At 34.4% G+C, this 20,304-nt stretch overlaps 1 protein-coding gene across 2 annotated transcripts; it reads left to right on the top strand.

Moving 5' to 3' along the window:
* Positions 1–16,842: 16,842 nt before the first annotated feature.
* Positions 16,843–20,165, top strand: LOC110635967 (60S ribosomal protein L18a-like protein). Of its 2 annotated transcripts, none has more exons than XM_021785474.2 (6): positions 16,843–17,006; positions 18,024–18,088; positions 18,463–18,579; positions 19,256–19,382; positions 19,460–19,577; positions 19,753–20,165. In XM_021785474.2, exons 2-6 carry the CDS (start codon positions 18,079–18,081, stop codon positions 19,807–19,809), a joined length of 429 nt encoding a protein of 142 aa, XP_021641166.1. In that variant the 5' UTR covers positions 16,843–17,006; positions 18,024–18,078; the 3' UTR covers positions 19,810–20,165. The 2 variants fall into 2 exon arrangements, with proteins under 2 accessions (XP_021641166.1, XP_021641165.1); XM_021785473.2 differs by having other exon boundaries at positions 19,232–19,382.
* Positions 20,166–20,304: the final 139 nt, after the last annotated feature.

Raw genomic sequence — 20,304 nt, 5'->3', positions numbered from 1 at the left:
TTAGGTACATACAAGTATTGAAAGATATGTATGAAGGAGCAACTACTATTGTGCGCACAGTGGGAGGGGACACAAGTGATTTTCCGATCTCAATTGGATTACACCAAGGATCAGCCATAAGCCCTTACCTTTTTACATTAGTTTTAGATGAACTGACGAAACATATACAAGAGAGTATTCCTTGGTGCATGATGTTTGCGGATGATATTGTTCTGATAGATGAGACACGAGAAGGAGTCAATAGGAAGCTAGAACTTTGGAGAAGTACTCTAGAGTCAAAGGGTTTTAAGTTAAGTAGAACAAAGACAGAATACATGCATTGCAAGTTCAGTGAAGGCCAAACTGGTGATAGGGAAGGAGTTAGTTTGAATGGAGTGGTACTGTCCCAAAGAAATCACTTTAAATATCTAGGCTCAGTTCTTCAAGTAGATGGGGGATGTGAGGAGGATGTTAGTCATAGGATTAAAGCCGGATGGTTGAAGTGGAGACGTGCCACGGGAGTTTTATGTGATCGTAAGATTCCCAATAAATTAAAAGGAAAATTTTACCGCATGACCATACGACCGGCTATGTTATATGGTAGTGAGTGTTGGGCACTGAAAGAGTCGTATGCATCTAAGATAAGAGTTGCAGAGATGAGAATGTTAAGGTGGATGAGTGGCCATACTAGACTAGATAAAGTCCGTAATGAGAGTATTAGAGAAAAGGTAGGAGTGGTGCCAATTGAAGATAAGTTGAGAGAAGGGAGATTGAGGTGGTTTGGTCATGTGAAGCGTAGACATACGGAGGCTCCAGTTAGACAAGTAGAGCACATTAGGTTAGAGGATAGAAAGAAAAAAAGGGGTAGACCTAAATTAACTTGGAGGAGAGTAGTACAACATGACTTAGAAGCATTAAACATTTATGAGGATTTAACCCAAAATCGTTCAGAGTGGAAAAAGCGAATCCATATAGCCGACCCCAAATTTTTGGGATAAAGGCTTAGTTGAGTTGAGTTGTATTCAAATAAATAGAGCAAAAAATATGTATGATGTGAGAATAAATTATTATTCGATTAGCATAATTTTGTTATAAACAAAATTATATTATAAATAACTATATTGAATAAAAAATTATTTAATTATAAAATTATATCATATTATTTATTCAATATAATCATTTTTTTAATATAATCTTATTTATTCAATATTAGAATGTAATAATTTTCTATTTTTACTTTTTTTTCTATTAAAACATAAAAAATACACAAATCAGTTAAAACAATTTATTTGCTTTCATATCTTTATTAAAAAAAATTAAAAATAATAATTTTTTTTTTAATTTCACTTTCCTTATCATATCTTTCTAGATTACCTTTCTATAAAAACAGGCCCTTAGAGAATTTCCTAAATAATGATCATTAAAAAAAAATAATTTACAACTTTGACTAATCAATTGGGATAAAAATTAATATTTCTATACATTGGAGTAAACTTAATTCTCACTCCTAAAATATAGTAATTCCTGATTTTAATTAACATTTAAGAAATTTTGTAATGTAAATTAAAATTAAAATAAAAAAATTACAGTGAATACAATCTATTATAAATAAACACTTATTATTATTAAGTAAAGATATATACTAAATTATAAATTTTTTTATTTAAATTTAATGTCACAGTCCGATCAGATGAGCCGGATTGACATTAGGTCTTAGCCTAGCTTAAAGCCCCTGAATACTGTAGTAAGCCTTAATGCTCACTAACCCATAAACAGACCCAAATTCAAGGCCTAACACACATAAACAAAATGACATAAAGTATTATAAATTAATTAGGCCTAACTCAACCCAACAACTATCAAGAATTCACAACTAGAGAGCCTGGTTCAACCTGATAACTCAATATACAAAAATCATTTAATACCATTAATATTCATTAATAATATAATAATTTAATTAAAATAGTGTCACAGCGGAGTTCTAAGAATAAAGCAAGTAATTAAATAAACTAATGAATAAATAAAGATCTCTAATTAACAAGGTAATACCTTGCGGGAAAATAAGCAGGTTAGACTCTCAGGAAGATTACTCCTCTTGTACTTGGGGAAAAATTATTGAATAAGAGTAAGAGTTCAACTCAGTGAATTTAGATATTGATTATAGATACAATTTTTATAACCATCTAAAATTAGTACAATCCTATCATGAAATGTACATCCATTATATATATCAAATAATTCATCCAATATTCACACGAGAAGATAATTTGGAGCTACTCACGCACTCAATATATCACATCAATACATATATATGGGAGTTAATCCCTATACGGCTCTCTTAATCTAATATCTACCAGAGAGATCAATTCAAGCCGGATTTTCGCTTAATAATCCAAGTGCAGGGGGCTAGCGAGATCAACTTAAAACTGTGCTCACCCCAACTTATCCATATATGAGGATCGGGTCCTAGCAAGTCACGTTCCATTCTCAACTACCCGTACTACCCATATCGATATCCACACCATACTCACGCCAACACACATACAGTTCTAAATTATCCTCAGGGCGGAAATCACAAATAAATAATAATAATTAAATATATAGCAATCAAAATGTCTCTAATATATTAACTATATATGTGCATAATTAAATATTTATAAAGTACATAAACATGCCAGATATATATATATAATTAATATTAAAATTACAAAAATAATCAATATTTAACTCACAGACTCGTCAACCCGATTACAGATGGTCCGGCTGCAGAGAAGAAAGGCTAGCCAGCCCCAATCACCTATACAGATACACAGACATTCACTGACAAAATTAATTAATTAATTTAATCAAAGAAGCAAGAATAATTCAGAAGGTTTTGCCAAAATTTTGGCAGAGTCTCCCCTATAACTGAACCTACCCTCTCTGCAAAAAAAAAAAAAAAACACACAACAACAGCAACACATAGGGCCTCAGGTCCACAACAACAATTACAATGCCCATCCGGGGCCTATAAGAATTGTAATCTAGGTCCAATCCTCCAAACTCTAGCTCGGGTCCCTAACTCTTTTATAGTCTAAATAATTATTTTTAGCACATCAAAAATTATAAAAATATTCATGGAGGTCCTTCACATTATCTTTGTATTAATTATTTTACTTAATTTTCTAAGCCAGGAATATTTTACAAATTTAATTAGCTAACTTAATCAAAGCACAAACTATCCAACTTGAGTTAGGGACTACATTTGCAAATTCAGCTATTTGGAACGCGTCTAGAACGTCTGAAAATACTAGAAATGACTGTAAACATGACTCCTTTCCAGGACAGCCCATTGGACAACCAAATCGGGCTGAAAAATCGGTCCCGAGTGTTGGTGAGCTATCACCAATCCGATTGCATCTAAAAAAAGTCCATAAATTGTTAATAATTATCATATAATTATATTTAATTTATGTGTAACATCCTTAATTTTTAAATAATTATTTTATATATATATATTTTATTCTAACCCTGGTATTGTGGAGTTTACGTATGTACTTTCATTTCATGGAAATTCAATCGTCGCCCAGATCTGTAATTTCGGGCCGAGCAGATAAGCTGCTGGAACCATTTCAGAACCGGGTCAAGATTATAGGCTACCCCACCGTTTTCAGACGTTCTAGACGTGTTTCAGTTGTCAGATTCGACATAGGTAAACTCGAACTCTACATTACTCAATTTTTGCCTTTTACTGGGTTAGAATAAAATTTATAAAATATTTGTAGATGATAAGAAAATTACGATTCCTATTACAATAGCCTTATAATATTGTTAGGGACCGCGGAGCAGGTTTATAGAATTTTTAAAGTTAGTTTGGATAGTTTTTGAAAAATATTATTTTTGAAGACTTATAATTGAGTTGTCTGATGTTGTGATTATTGCTTAGTTTGGAGGGCCCAGGAGGGGTTGAGTTTAGAAGTGTTATTTGAACCATTTTACAGGTTGGGTAGGTCATAGGTATAGGGGAGACTCTGCCGGATTTTCAGCACAACTTAGGGTATCTTTGGTCTTTTCTAAACTTGTATTGAGTTAAATATATTAAATAATTGCAATGAAATTGTCAGGTGAGCCGGGATAGCCTTTCTCCTCCGCTCAGTAACTGTAGTGACCTCGGTTCAAGTTTGTGAGTAAAATATTAATTTTAATTGTAATTTCGATATTATTATATGTTCAAGCATGCCCATGCATCACTTATAAATATGTATCTATGTAGTTAAACACTAGGCACGTTTTATATTGCATTCATAATTATTGAAGTGCCATGGATGCTGTTTGTGATAATTTGGAGCAGTGTGTGTGCGTGGTGTGCGTGTGGTATGGTATTGGATATGGATAGGATGGGTAGACACGGCTTGAGAGATACTCGCTGGGACCCAGTCCTTCAAGGTAGACATGGCTTGAGAGACACTTGCTGGCAGAGGTTGGATTAAGAGGGCTGTATAGGGGATCAGCTCTCATATATGTATTGCTTGACAGTGTTGGGTGTGTGAGTGCTCCAAATTGCCTTTTTGTTGTTATGATATGAAAATTATGACAATGTTGCATTTTACTCCACAGGGTGCATTAGCTTTAGATAGTTATAGAGATTATGATTAAAATTGATATTTTACTCTCTGAGTTGAACGCTCACTCCTGTTCATCTATTTTTCCAGGCTACAGGAGGATTATTTGTTGTGGTTAATCTGCTCTTCTTCTCGCAAGTCCATTAATAGTATTTAATATATTTTGTACAATTGAGTTAAATTTTAGACTCCGTATGTATTAGAAGCACTTATTTCTATTTTAAGCCTGTATTATAAAAGTTATGTTGGATCTGTAAAATTATTAACTATATGCATGATGGGATTGGATGAGAGAGCTGAGCTTCTATTTGAGTTATGACATTTTGATTATGTGGAGGGTGAGCTGAGCTTCCCAATTTATTATATATTGTGTTTACAGGTAGGGTGAGTAAAAAACTCTCCGTTGAATAGTCCATTTTATGGTGGGACTCTGTCCTGTTGAACTTGAAATTGGGCCCAAATGGGCCTTAGAGTTGGGTTGAAGAATAGTTAGGTTTACTACGGGCCTCGGGGGCTTTAGGCTGGCCCAGGTCCTAGTGCCGGTCTGGCCCATAGGTTGGGTCGTGACAAAAGTAGTATCAGAGCTTAGGCTTTAGATTCATGGGAAAAAGTGCATCTACAGTTGTCACATGCGGAGTATAGGATTCTATTTCATTTTTTTTTTCTGTAATTCTTCATTTCTAGATTCTGCGTTATTCCTCGGTTAATATAAGAGTGCTTCAGTTTAGCACCTCAGTTTTGTGAAGTACATAGAAGTGTGAAATAGAGTTAGCAGACATGTTGAGGTCTGCCATGGAAATACGTTCTCCAAGAAACACTATATTTCTATTAGTATGAGTCTAAGTGCTGTGCCTATTTGGTGCTAGGCACGAGTACATAAAGGTGAGTTTTGATAGTATAATTGCACTAGATAAGGGTGAGGATACCACTGCTGGCAGTCGTCAGTGGATAACCCAGTTAGAGTAAGTTTATGATAATAATAGATTCAAGAGAGATAAGTGTCACACCCTACTCCTCTGTAAGGCATAACATGATCCCGTAGTATACCTAATGAATTACTAAACTTCGTCTACTGATAACCCATTAAAAACACTACAAGAGATTTTAAATCTTTTCTTACTTCTTTTTACAGTGGTGAGCACTTTTTATAGGTGTTAATTTTATTTTTTTTTTAACTGAAGTGAAACCAGATAACACATTTGAAGAATTAATAATTTATGTAAAAATTTTGGTAGAGTACCATATGTATTTTGAATAAAACAATTCTTCAAAAACCTGTAAAAAACACTTCCAATATTTTGTTCAATCCCCAAACTCTAATATCCAATCAACACAACAAGTTTCTCAATATTTGTCAACTCAAATCCATAATAATTTTTCAGTGTTTTGAAAAACTGAGATAAAAGAAATATATCACAATATTTACAAGCCAAAATAATTTACAAATTTAGTTTACAACTTTAATGTACAATTTTAATGTATAATTTTAATGTATAATTTTAATTTACAATTTTAATTTACAACTGCTCAAAACTAAGAACAATATATACATACAGTGAACATACATTACAATACAAAATGCAAAATATGGTATACTCAATATACCCGATAAACTCTCAATGTAGCACTAGCAGCCTAGTCTGCTACCCTGTCAGTCTGTCTACCTACGACAGCAATGAAAAGCTATCGCTAAGTAAAATTTACTCAGTGGTGCACAATAATAATTTAAAATGCAGTATGTAAAACTTTTATTGATAATTTACAATCCAAACAATTCACAATTTTTCAAAGCTCATATAACACAAATTTGATCAAATAATTGAATAACACAGTATTGCCAATCAATAACACAATTTGATCAAATAACTGAATAACACAGTTTTGCCAATCAATAACACAATTTAGGCCATGACATAAATTTTTCCGAACATGCCGTGTGTACATCACGACAAGGCACACTTACCCCAATAATCAAAATCAATGAGGAAGGAAGCTAGCTAGATAATGAGAACTCATCCATACTCACCTCATACTGGCAAGTCAAAGAGGGAGGAATATAATCACACTCACCCCATAAATGGAGGAGGAACATAATAACATTGTCATGCCAAGTGTGAATCAAAATAATTCCAAATCACAATATTTCATACAAACCACAAATCATATTTTATCTCAAAATTTCCATTTGCAAAGTATGCAACACAATGATTTCCAAATAATATTCCCAAAGCCAAAACAATCAAGATTATTCATAACTCATTTCTCCAAATAAAATTTCTAGTAAAAGCAGTGAATATAAAAAGTATTATGCACAGACCTCTGATATATGCCTCTTGGCCCTGACTCAGTGTTTCTTATGCTTCTCAATATCCTTTTCAACTGAAACACACAATTTAAAGTATTTCAGCACTCAATGAATTTGTTTCTAACAATAAAATCCAATATTTAAATTTTCTTGGTACTATTCCCTTCAATTCATTTCATTAGTCAACCTATAATACTCTAAGTGAATTAGGTTTAATGTTACCAATATGTCACATTTTATAGCCTTTTAGTGTTGGAACATGTTACCAAATTCATTTTCAAGTATATTGCATTTTATTGTAATTTGCCAAATTTCAGTATACTAATTTGACCTAGCCAGATGACCTAGTTCCTTTGGTTTTCGAGTTTCGGTCCAAACTACAAACTTGTAGGTCTATGTCTTATTGCATGCAGGGCAAAATTTTAGGTCATTCTGAGTTGTGTAGACCAAGATATGGTCAATTTACCAATGCTTGACAGAATACACCAAAATGGTAGGCTTAGGTCATTTTCACTTCAGCCAGTTTTGGTACCTGAACTTGTGCAAGCTATTTGGCTTGGTTCTGGCCATTTTTGGGCTTTGGTGTCTTCATAAGAATTGTAGATCTATGTCTAAAATATTCATGGTAAAAATTTCAGGTCATTTGAATCTGTTTTGAGTAAGTTATGGTCAAAACACTAACTACTGCCCAAATGGTCAATTTTCAGGCTTTCAAGTCACTAATCTGGATTTGGTCATTTTTCAAGTTACCTTCTAGGCAGAATTTAGGTAAGCTTCCTTCATGAAAGTTGACACATTTTGTGCCTAATTTCACTTCCAATTGGTCTCATATTAATTGGAGTCACACACTTAAGGTTCTAAGCTAAAACACACACTGCCCTGCTACACATTCTTCAACACTTACCAATTACACATTCAATACTTACCAAGTTTACCTTTCATGCCAATTCTGATTTGGTACCATAACATTAACACACTTTACATCACATTTTGGTTATTTTGGGTAGCTTGTAACCACTCTCAATATACACATTATAACTCAGAATTTTCAAAGTCCAATTACAATAATTTAACCACATGAACGTACCTCATTCACATGTCCAAATCCAAACAATTATTCACATACACATGCTACCATCATAAGCAATATAATTCAACAATATTTCATGAACTTAAACATTTCAATCTTCTTCATGAGGCTGCCACAAGTTTACACATATCCATCAACTTCCATTTTCACTTTTCAAGCTAACAAATCAAACCTTACACATGGAATTCAACTTCAATACAATTAAACATTTAAATCATCATCCAAACAACTATTTACATGCAAGGACAAGCTGTTCATGGTGAGGTTTCATGGCTGCCTAAATGGCTCAACTCCAATAATTCATCAACAACAAAAATTCTTCCATAAATCAACTACCCACAACCTTGGTTATACTTTTAATGAAACAAGGATTGAAAACACCCACTTACCTCTTTTGGACTTCTTCAAAACCTCACCAAAACTTATATTTCTTGCTCTAAGTATGCTGCCCAAGGTGTGTGGATAAGGTTTAGTAAAGAAACCTAGTGGAAAAAGTGACTTAACTAAGGTTGCATGGAGCTTGGAAGATTTTGGCTATGGAGTTTTTCTCCCAAGGGTTTTCGGTTGGTTTGCTAAATGAAAAAGATGAAGGCATATTCTGCCACAAATCTGCTTAATTGTCCACTTTGAAGATATTAGTGGAGCACTAAAATCAATTATAATGTTTGTTTAATCAAATTTTCCATAATTCCCACATTTAACCTCTTTTCTTTCACTATTTATATAATGTATCTCATTTTAATTTTTCATGACATTTTCAAAGTGTAATATCATTTATTTTTAATGGACATTTAGGTCAAAAAGTAACTCGGGATGTCAATTGACCACAATGCCCCTATTCGGGTTGCTTTTCAACTTTTTCAGTAACACTGAGTTTTTATCGGTTTTTCGATTTTTCGTTTTTCTTTGTACTAATTATTTAATTTTTCTTTGACATTTCTACTACCATTTATTTTTCAATAGATGTTTATTTAAGTCTCAAAAATATTTTCTAGGGTTCTCCGCGGTCCAAGGCTAGTCAACGGCCCACGCCGCAACTTCCCGGTGCAGTCACCCGTCGCTACGGTTTTTGGCTCGTTTAGCTTGGTTACATTTCATTGCTATTATTTTTCCTTTATTTTTCTTGTATTTTCCTTTCTTGTATTTTATTATTTTATGTCTCCTCACTGACATTTAAATATAATTCCAAGCATCCTAGCTATCCGGACAGACACTGTCACCGAAACAGTAAAACACACTACCGAACATAGGGATGTTACAATAAGAGATTAGGAGACCTAGTCTGTAAAGATGTATCGTAGTAACTATACAATATTTTTGATGTCTGCTCTGTAAGCTGTAGATTACAGTACCGACATGAGTTTATTGTGTAGAGCTGCATGCATCCCCGTGGTGCTCCATAATGAGGGTGTTTGCGAATGGCCTCTGTTTTGGTACAATTATGCCAGAACAGAGTTTTATATCTGCAGAGGAGTTGGGAACTCCTGGTTAGGGATCTAGAGCTAGAATATCGAAAGGTCACAGTTGGGTGGTAACTAGAGTCAGTAACTCGGTTACCCTAGCATAAGCTCGAGTTACATCAAGAGTTGCCATCAGACCAGAGGTTGCGGATTAGTTGCAAAGTAAAGGTGACATCTATAGAGTGAGACCATCTGGTCTTCGGTATGGAATTTTGGATGGTTTTTGCAGTATGACAGACGTTTTGCTTAGAGCTTAGTGAGAATAGTATATCTTGTGTGTATCAGCAAGGTGTAAAGTACAACCCTACTACCTAGGGAAGGTCAAAACTATGAATTGATGATTTACAGAGCTATGATATGATAAAAGAGTTATTAATTTGACATGGTTTTAGCAAGGTAGTAAATATAGTACATTTGTTGCAGTAAGTTAGAGTATAGTCCTATCTTTTCAGAAGGGATCGAAGGTTATTACTGATAATGATGACTTATGGAGTAGTGTCCCAGATGGGATTGTAGCGTGAGATAGAGAGTTGTTAGCTTAGGTGTTCTGGAGAGGGTACAAGTTCCATGTAGGAATTATAAGATATAAGATCAAGATGTATGCAAGCCTTTAAATTGAATGACGGGTTTGGATACTTAGTATTTTAAGTTTTAGCTAATTAAATGGATATGAAAAATTAGAGTTGTAACAGATCCCCTCCCTAAGGTAGTAGGGGGTAGTATGTAGTCCAAAAGGGTAAGAATAGAGATCACGTAGCAGAAGTATGACTGCTATTTCCTAAGTTCATCCTTAGCTTCTTAATGCTTAAGACTAAAGTATACTCTAAATAAAGTAAAAGAAAAAGGACAAAAGTTAGCATTGATAAATCATAGAATATGTATATATATATATATATAGATGGAGTGGGTTTCAAATGCAGTAGGAGAGATAGCCTGAATGCCAGTAGAAGTCTAGGGCAGTTAGAGGATCAATTCTAAGTAACATTGAGGTATAGATGACGTGATAGGGATAGTGGAAAGGTATAAGTTTCTGATATGACAATCCTGTTCAAAAAGAAAATAGAGCTAAAGGATGGAAGAGTGAAAGTTCGAATTTGGGTAAGATAAAAAGAGTTGGCTAAAGAATAAACTGGAAAAACATATTAGGATAAAATTAGGAAGAATAGAGCCAAAATACCGAGGAGGTGAATGTGGTTCTAGGAAGGGTAAACGAGATAAACAAAAAAAAAAAAGGATAGAGAGCATAGAAAAGGATGGCATTAGGAAGAACATTGTTAAGTTATGCAACCCAGAAGTACAGGACTTAGAGCAGGCCATAATTGATGTAGTGTTAGGAGCCTGAGCCTAGAGTTTAGAGTTACAAGATCTGGATTAGACCTTATCTGTTTTCTACCCCCAAGGTAGGATAATGGGGCAATGACATAAGAACTCTTTTGGTTGTTGACAATATAATGAAAATTAGGTGAGGTGTGCGACCAAAGTAGGTAGTAACTATTGAGCGTGCTGTGGTAACTTGAATTGTATTGTCAGATAAAGAAGCATGATCAGTAGGAGTAAGTTGGATAAAAGTTAACATAAGGGATATAAATATGCAAGATGAGGGATAATGTCACAGAGGCTTGATATTAAAATTTAGAGTGGTGAGACCTAGAGTCAAAAATTGGAGTTAGACATATATTTTCAGTGTGATCGATAGAATAATTATGTAAAAAAAAAGAGTAATAATAAATAAATAAATAAATAATAGTATGATAATATATAGCAGAACGCTAACAACAGTCAGAATAGGACAAGATAGGTATAGGTGTAATTATAAGATATTGAGAAGTACATGGATTAGAGGAGTGATTGTTGGTATGATTGGAGTAGATCTGAAAGAATCTGTGAGTGCTTTTATCTTCTAGAATATAACTAAGTATAAGGAGTATTGGACAAATAATTATAAGTATGAAAGATAAATGGAGAGTAAAAAGGAAATAGTAAATTCTAAGATGATATGTCAGGTAGGACAACAGTATAATAAATAGTAGATACAACTGATATCTTGTAATAACGCACAATAATTACAAAGAAATAATAAAAATAAGAAGGGAGACTAAGGGGTATGAGCTAAATTTTGTTTATCAAACAATGGTATACCACAAATGGTGGGAGAACATTTCTCTTTCTTTTCAAATTGGCTCGTGTTTTGATTTTAGGAGATTATGTTAAGAAGAGAGGTCGTGTCAAAGTGACCCAATCAATTGAAAATTTGATGGGCGTTAGTACATATCCGATCTTTTGAGGCGAAAATGATGATAATGGTATACTTAATGTTAAGTATGAAAGAATGATAAGAGAGGTGACAAGAGTTAAATTGAGCTAGTTACTAGGGCTTACAACCCTTTTGAACTATAAGCTGGAGGAAGTGTTATTTGCTAATGAGTTATAGCGAATGAAATTATTGCTAATGGGAAAAATTGAGGTTGAAGTTTGGAAAGCTATGGGCAGTATATGTGATTATATTAAGGAGAATGAACACATGAAGTATCTTATTCAGAATTAAGGCATGGCACATATTTCCCACAGCTGTGTTAGTTCAGATGGAACTTATAATTTCTGGGGCTCCTATCCATCCAGGATGAGCAATTTCCTACTAAGGCTGGTAGGGAATGATAATGTTCTGATAGGTAAGTTGGGAAAGGGGATATAAAAAGAATTTTCTATGGTTAATTACAAGTGTTACGTAATGTGAAGAATGTGCTGGTAGGAGTCAATCGTAAAGTTAGAATTCTCGAAATAATGGAACTAGTAATCAAGATAAGACTAAGAAAAAAAAAGTTAAAGTTAATGATGGGATGGACATCCTTGAAGGAAAATGTGTAAGGGTGAGATAGGACTAAGATTAAGGAATAAGTACAGCATGTTGAAAAGATATCAACGATAACAGAAATAGAAAAAGAAAGTGGATAAGATCCAAAGGACAAGAAGAAAGCTCGGTAGAGCTAGTTATAATGATGAGGATGAGAAGGAATAGGTATGCTAGGAACACACTAAAAGATATTTGAAACAAGTTATTATGAAAGGATAGATTAAAGGAGTAGTAGAGCCTCGATCTAAGTGCCAATGTGTCAGAAGTAGGCTACATACTAAGAAGCTTTAGGAAGAAGTCTAGATATTTCTATTCCAGAGAAGGAGTGAGAAACAATAAAGTTGCATTAATTGGGTTGTCAGGGAATACAAATACATTTGTCCTATAAGAGAAGAGACCTAGTTCACTTTCCAATATTGATAAGTGGTGTAGAGTACGCTTGACACTTGGATGGAGCTCCATATAACTAGTTACATAAGATGGACAGGAGCTGGTCTAAGGACCTTAGTAATGACACAAAAGAGATTAAAAATTTGAAGTATCATGGGAGTGAGAAGATTTATAAGTATTGACCATTGAGGTCATAGGACAAGTAAAGGTTTCAAACGAGATGTATATGATAGGTGCTACAGGAAAGCATTTCATAGGATATTATAGGGTAAGGAACATAAGTCATGTTTTTGGGGAACAAAGATTATTAAAAGAAAGGAATGAGGACTGAACTCACCAAGAGACACATTAGGACGTAATAAAAGTGACGTAAGTGCCAAAGTTGATTAAAGTTATCAGATATCAAGTCGAGAGTAGTGGAGTTATAATGAGTACTAGAGATGACAAAAAAAAAGAAGGGCAAACGAGTAGTCAGATGTGATGGTTTAGACTCAGAACGAGGATGGTAGCTGGCATACTACGACAGGGGCAGATAGACATAAAAATTTTTAACCATCCATGCATATCCAAGGCGGAAAGATGTAAAATTTGCAATGGGTGACCGTGTTCTTGAAGGTTTCTCCTATGAAAAGGGTTATGAGATTTGGAAAGAAAAGGCAAATTGGCACTCCATTATATAGGACCTTTTAAGATCATGGACAGAGTGGGAGCAGTTGCCTATCAGTTAGAGTTGCCACAAAACCTTTCTCATGTCCACCCAGTATTCCTCATTTTCATGCTTAGAAAGTATGTTCCCAATCCTTCTCATGTGCTACGACCAGACACAGTGGAGTTAAATGAGAATTTGATCTTTGAGGAGCAACTAGTAGCCATAGTAGACTATCAGATGAGACAACTTTAGTCAAGGAAAATCCTTATGGTTAGTCCTGTGGAGGAGTTAATCTATGGAGGAATGCACTTAGAAGTTAGAATGGGATATGCACAGCAAGTACTCATAAGTTTGATATACAACTATGTGTCATTATTCTGCCTTGTGTAAAATTCGAGGACGAATTTTCTATAAGGGGGGAAGAATGTAACATCCCTAATTTTTAAATAATAATAATAATAATAATAATTATTATTATATATATATATATATATATATATATATATATATATATATATATATATTATTCTAACCCTGGTATTGTGGACTTCGCGTATGTACTTTCATTTCGTGGAAATTCGATCGTAGCTCGAATCTACAATTTCGGGCCGAGCAGATAAGCTGTTGGAACCATTTCAGAACCGAGTCAAGATTATAGGCTACTCTACAATTTTCAGACGTTCTGGATGCGTTCCAGTTGTCAGATTTGACATAGGTAAACTCGAACTCTACATTACTCAATTTTTGCCGTGTATTGGGTTAGAATAAAATTTATAAAATATTCGTGAATGATAAAAAAATTACGATTCCTATTGCAATAGCCTTATAATATTGTTAAGGACCGCGGAGCAGGTTTATAGAATTTTTAAAGTTAGTTTGGATAGTTTTTGAAAAATATTAGTTTTGAATTCTTATAATTGAGTTGTCTGATGTTGTGATTATTGCTTGATTTGGAGGGCCCAGGAGGGGTTGAGTTTATAAGTGTTATTTGAACCATTTTGCAAGTTGGGTAGGTCATAGGTATAGGGGAGACTCTACCAGATTTTCAGCACAACTTAGGGTGTCTTTGGTCTTTTCTAAACTTGTATTGAGTCAAATATATTAAATAATTGCAATGAAATTGTCAGGTGAGCCGGAACAGCCTTCCTCCTCCGCCCAGCCGCCGTGGTGACATCGGTTCAAGTTTGTGAGTAAAATATTAATTTTAATTGTAATTTCGATATTATTATATGTTCAAGCATGCCCATGCATCACTTATAAATATGTATCTATGTAGTAAAACACTAGGCATATTTTATATTGCATTCATAATTGTTGAAATGCCATAGATGTTGTTTGTGGTAATTTGGAGCAGTGTGTGTGCGTGGCGTGCCTGTGGTATGGTATTAGATATGGACAGGACGGGTAGACAAGGCTTGAGAGACACTTGCTGGGACTCAGTCCTTCGGAGTAGACACGGCTTGAGAGACACTCGCTGGGACCCCGCATTTGGTTTATTAAGCGAAAGTTTGGCTTGAGAGACATTCGCTGGCAGAGGTTGGATTAAGAGGGCTGTATAGGGGATCAGCTCCTATATATGCATTGCTTGACAGTGTTGGGTGTGTGAGTGCTCCAAATTGCCTTTTTGCTGTTATGATATGAAAATTATGACGATATTGCATTTCACTCCACAAGGTGCATTAGCTTTAAATAGTTATAGAGATTATGATTAAAATTGGTATTTTATTCTCTGAGTTGAACGCTCACTCCTGTTCATCTATTTTTCCAGGCTACAGAAGGATTATTTGTTGTGACTAACCTGCTCTTCTTCTTCGCAGGTCCATTAATAGTATTTAATAAATTTTGTACAATTGAGTTAAATTTTAGACTCCGCATGTGTTAGAAGCACTTATTTTTATTTTGGGCCTGTATTATAAAAGTTATGTTGGACCTGTAAAATTATTAACTGTATGCATGATGGGATTGGATGAGGGAGCTGAGCTCCTATTTGAGTTATGACATTTTGATTATGTGGAGGGTAAGCTGAGCTCCCTAATTTATTATATATTATGTTTACAGGTCGGGCTAGTAAAAAACTCTCCGTTGAATGGTCCATTTTATGGTCGGACTATATACGGTTGAATTCTTGAAATTGGGCCCAAATGGGCCTTAGAGTTAGGTTGAGGAATAGTTAGGCTTACTACAGGCCTCGGGGGCTTTAGGCTGGCCCAGGTCCTAGTGCCGATCCGACCCATAGGTTGGGTTGTGACATTATGGATATCGAAAAGGGTCGAAAATCTCACTAAGCGATGTGGACCGTGTGATGATCACCTTTTTCAAACAGTGTCCGATCAGAGCAGGGTCAATCCCATCTCGAAGGTTTTGTCGCACTGATCTCAATGGTAGTCTTAGATCGCTGATTTGATGGTTGAATCGTCAAAAAATTGACCAAAAAGTTACTGCCTAACCCACTTTTCTCTCTCCTCTCTCTCGCCAGAAAACATCATGAAATCCGACGAGGAAGCTCGAGTCTTGAAGTTGGGCATGCGAGGGGTCTACTGCCGGTCAGATTTTGGCCGTCCGATGTCGCGATCGCAAGAAACGCATAAAGAAGGCTTTGTGGCACTCCTCTCTTCTCCTTCATGTTCCTCGCCGTCCAAACGTTGCCACTGCTGTTCTTGTTGCCGTTGAGCTCACCGGTCGTCACTGGAGGCTGGTTGTCCACTATCAACGCCACTAGTTCATCAGTCGAAGGAAAAACAAGAGAGAGGAAGTGAGGTCGGAGAGAGAGAAAAGGGGGGGGGGGTTCTGTTGCATTTTTTATTTTTTTTTAACTTTTAATTACTCTTTTAATCTTTGAACTTTTTGGGTATATTCAAATAGGTTCAAAATCTTTTTCAATTGGCCCCCAAAATACAAATATAGCTATAATTAAATAATAAAGAAAATATAATAAATAATATTGATAATAATAATGATAATCAAATTAATAACAATTAAATTAAATCTTAGAATTAAAGTTAATAATAATATAATAATATATTTTATTAATTAATTTAATATTAATATTGATTTATATTTTTAAAAATTTAAATTATTATATTTAATTTATTATAAATATAAAATATAAAATATATAAAAAATTTATTTATTAAATATATAAATCTTATATAATTATATTTTAATTACATATAAGATAGAGGGGTTAGCAGTAATTTCACTCAAATTATAATGCTTTAACAACTAACAAGTTTGAAAAATAAATAAATAAATAAAGGTATTGGGTTACAGATAAAGCCAATAATTGCCGGCTATGAGTCGGCAATAATTTGGAAATATAAATAAATAAAATAAGAAAATGAAAATATGATTTTTCAACCACAATGACACTATTGACCAATAAAAGTCCTTAGCTTTATGGACAACATACCATAAACAATAGGGGTATAATGGTATTTAACTCTTCTAGGCCAATAAGAATTCACTTTTATAATTTGCCTATTTGTAGCTATTAATAATTATTAATCATTTGGAGAGGTCGTTTTATTTTCGTCGTCAGATGAGAAGGGACACAAGAAGAGTCCATTTCGCTCAGCGTCTCTAGTGAGGGATTGATACCAAACAACACAATACCTATCTCCTCTTTGATCTAAACGGAATATTACCCCAAAACTTTCACAATTCAGTTCCTGGTGTTGGCAGGTAATAACCCTTTTCCTTTTTTTTTTTTTTGGTTTGGTGTTTTAATCCAATGTTTAGTTTTTTCTTTATGTTTTGATATGAGTAGACAATTATTGGTATTGCGGGTATCTAATGTTTTGATTGTGTGGGTAATTTGGCAGTTTTTGGTTTGCTATTGGGTTGTTGAAGTTGTTCTTTTGGCTTAGCGAGTGATGAAATTTTGTGGGTTGCTTCTTATGTGTTTATCTTGATAATTTGTTGAGTATTACTTTAATTGAACTGAATTACGTTTTGGGCTAGCTTATTGGAATATGCAGCTATGACTTACCATTTCAATGGAAGTTTAATACTACGGTGTGAGAATTTCACATGGAAGGCTTATTTATGTATTATATTTATGCACATATTGAAACGTTTTGAAGGATTTTCTTAAATTATTTAAAGGGAAAATGCTAAAAATTCTAGCCTAGCTCCTGAAAACACTGCTGTTAGGGGAAAGTATTTTTGCTTAGCCTCTTATGCAAGCAGACCTTTAGTGCCTGTTTTAACTTTATAAGTTTTATTTCTTACCCCATGACATGTAAACCTCATAGGAATACGCAATTGTGTAATGAAGAATTTGGGGTATGAAATTGGGACTATTGGAGTTGTTTGCCTTTTCCGCTTAAAATAGCCAGAGAAACTTATCCTATCATGTTGATGATGCTCCTTCCCAAATTCTAATCACCCTTTCTAATGCTTTCAGTTGTTATATATGAATGCATATGTTTTACAGGAATGGTTGACCTGACCTTGTTCACATGAAATATAGGGAAAAAAAAAAGTATATTTTCTTCATCACAGTTATTTGAATTTCCTTGCTCCATGGTAATTTTGTTTGCAATTTAGGCCTTTTTCTTGTCAAATCACAAATGGTCATGCTATTACTTTCTATAATTAGCTTTTTGCCATTGTGGATTGCATCCAGTTACATTAAATTATCATTGAAATAATGGGTATATAATTTAATATTAATCGCATCTTTGATTTCTGAAGCAGGTAGTTTTGGAGGTCAATAAAAAGTTCAGGAGTACAATCTGCTGCTGTAGCATTAATGGAGCAAAGTACTGTACCTCTCTTGATTTATTTGGTCACTCCTTGAATTGGGATAAATATGATCATTTAGAATTGATGATGATGATCATTATCATTATGGCCTCTGCAGTAATTTGGTTTTCTTTAATGAGCTAGGGTACATTGTGCGAAGTTTATGCATTTCATTTGTATATTGCTTGTATGAAAAGATTTTATCTCTTGATGTGTTCATGTGCTAAGAGACAGCAATTTGTGGGACAATCCAGGATAAATATCGATAGATGATTTTTTTACCATAGATTTCTTCAGTGAGAATTAATTCTTGCTGAACATTAAAAAGCAAATTGGTAAACATGTCAAAATTAAGTTATTTCAAAATAAGTTCAACTTCTTGGCGCTGCAGGTGTTGCTATCGAGGAGAATGAGGATTCACGGAATGGCCTTGAGATGGTGAAATCTGCCTCTGATAAGCATATCGATCTTCTCAGGCCATCTGCTCGATACTATTCAGCGTCTAGAGGTAGTAATCCTGTCCAGACATTAACCTTCTTAGTAAGTTTTTGTCATATGGCTATCCCTCGCATATATTGAGAATTTCATTTGCATATGACTATGGCATGCTCATTTCTTGTCACTCTTGTTCATGTTTATTTATGCATTGATACCCGATTTATTTGCTACCCTGGAGCCACTGCAGAATGGCACAACCCTTTTTTACACTAAAAAAGAGTCATTGTTGTATGGATGCAAATTACAGACTATTTTCCCTTTGTACATCTCTAGGGATCCATGTGGATGGACCATGAATCTTAAGGACTTTGATATTCTTTGGAATTTTATCTTCCATTTTTTTAATTTTCTCATTCTTGTGCTTTTTTTTATCATTGGAATCTAGCACAGTTTCTCAATATGCAATTCTGGTAGAAACTGTCATTTTCTTTTCACTTTCAATTATATCATTGTCTGAAATCCTGTTTATCCTTCATTTTTTACCTGGATACTGTTTATTGGTTTAATGTGATTGATTACTTTTATAATGAAATTTCTGTACAGTTCATTTATTGTCAAATTACCTTATTCCATTTTGTGGAACATGTTTTATCTGCCATTCAGACTGCTAATTCTGTTAGATAAATAAATTTCATAGCATGTATTAGCGTTTATCCAAACAGCTGAAGGCACTGTCGTAATGGTAGGGCAAGCTTCAGATGGTGCAGACCGTGAAAAGGGAAAGTATATCCTTCTAAGGGATCCCGAGGACATCCAAGTTGGGATTTATGACAAACCCCTTCCATGCTTTGGCTGCGGTGTAGGATGGTTTTCGTGAGTATTCTTAAAAGTTCAAACTACTGCTTCCTTCACAATTGCATATATTCTCATGATTCTCTCTTCTTTTGCAGTTTTCTTTTAGGATTTGTGTTCCCATTGATGTGGTACTATGCCACAATACTTTACTTTGGTAATTATTACCGAAAAGATCCTAGGGAGCGAGCAGGCCTTGCTGCAGCTGCCATTGCTGTAAGTGGTTTCTGGTATCAAATGATTGGATTTTCTTTTTTTTTTTTTTCCAAATAACCATTAACCAGGGTGTTAAATGAATGTATCCTTAGTCCCCTCTGCCCAAACTTCGAAAATATGTTTAATCTTATACTGAATTTAACACACTAAGTTTTTTATGCAATAATTAATGCAGGCAATGGCGTGTTCTGTTGTGTTGTTGGTCATAGTAGTTTGCTATATTCTCTTATAGCCCAGCACTTCCTTGCGAGTGTGCTCTTAACATGTAAATGTCGAAACCAGACACTCAGTTGAAGAAAGTGCCAATGCAAATGTAGATAAGAAAGTTCTGGTGGAAGAGCACAAAGAATATGCTATTACAAGCTCATTCTTCAACAATTGCAGATACCTACACTTCAGAAACGTATACAAAAACTTGAAACTTCTTTCATTATGTTATGATGTACCTATGGTTTTGTGTGGTTAGGGACCATTGTCAACTAGCATAATATTTACACAAGTGTTTACGAATTTACTGTAGATGTTTGAGGCTTTGTTTGTATGTGAGGAAATCTTATGGGTTCAATCAAGTAGATTTATATGTGGACATGTGACTGGATACTCTTTTATCTTGAAAATAGACGAAATTCACTGGTTCTGCAGTGAGAAATTCAGCCACAGCCACTTTTATAGTAGCTGCACCCACTTTGGATGACGTGGCTCATCGTTTATTGTTAACATGTTTTAA

This window comes from Hevea brasiliensis, chromosome 4 (genome assembly GCF_030052815.1).
Source record: "Hevea brasiliensis isolate MT/VB/25A 57/8 chromosome 4, ASM3005281v1, whole genome shotgun sequence".
Lineage (NCBI taxonomy): Eukaryota > Viridiplantae > Streptophyta > Magnoliopsida > Malpighiales > Euphorbiaceae > Hevea > Hevea brasiliensis.
This window is presented reverse-complemented; position numbering and strand designations above follow the sequence as displayed.

Excerpts from the sequence above, each read along its gene's own strand:
- LOC110635967 (XM_021785473.2), top strand. Across the intron at positions 18,580-19,231 it reads ATACTATTCAGCGTCTAGAG|CTGAAGGCACTGTCGTAATG; the intron begins GTAGTAATCCTG and ends TTATCCAAACAG. Across the intron at positions 19,383-19,459 it reads TGCGGTGTAGGATGGTTTTC|TTTTCTTTTAGGATTTGTGT; the intron begins GTGAGTATTCTT and ends CTTCTTTTGCAG.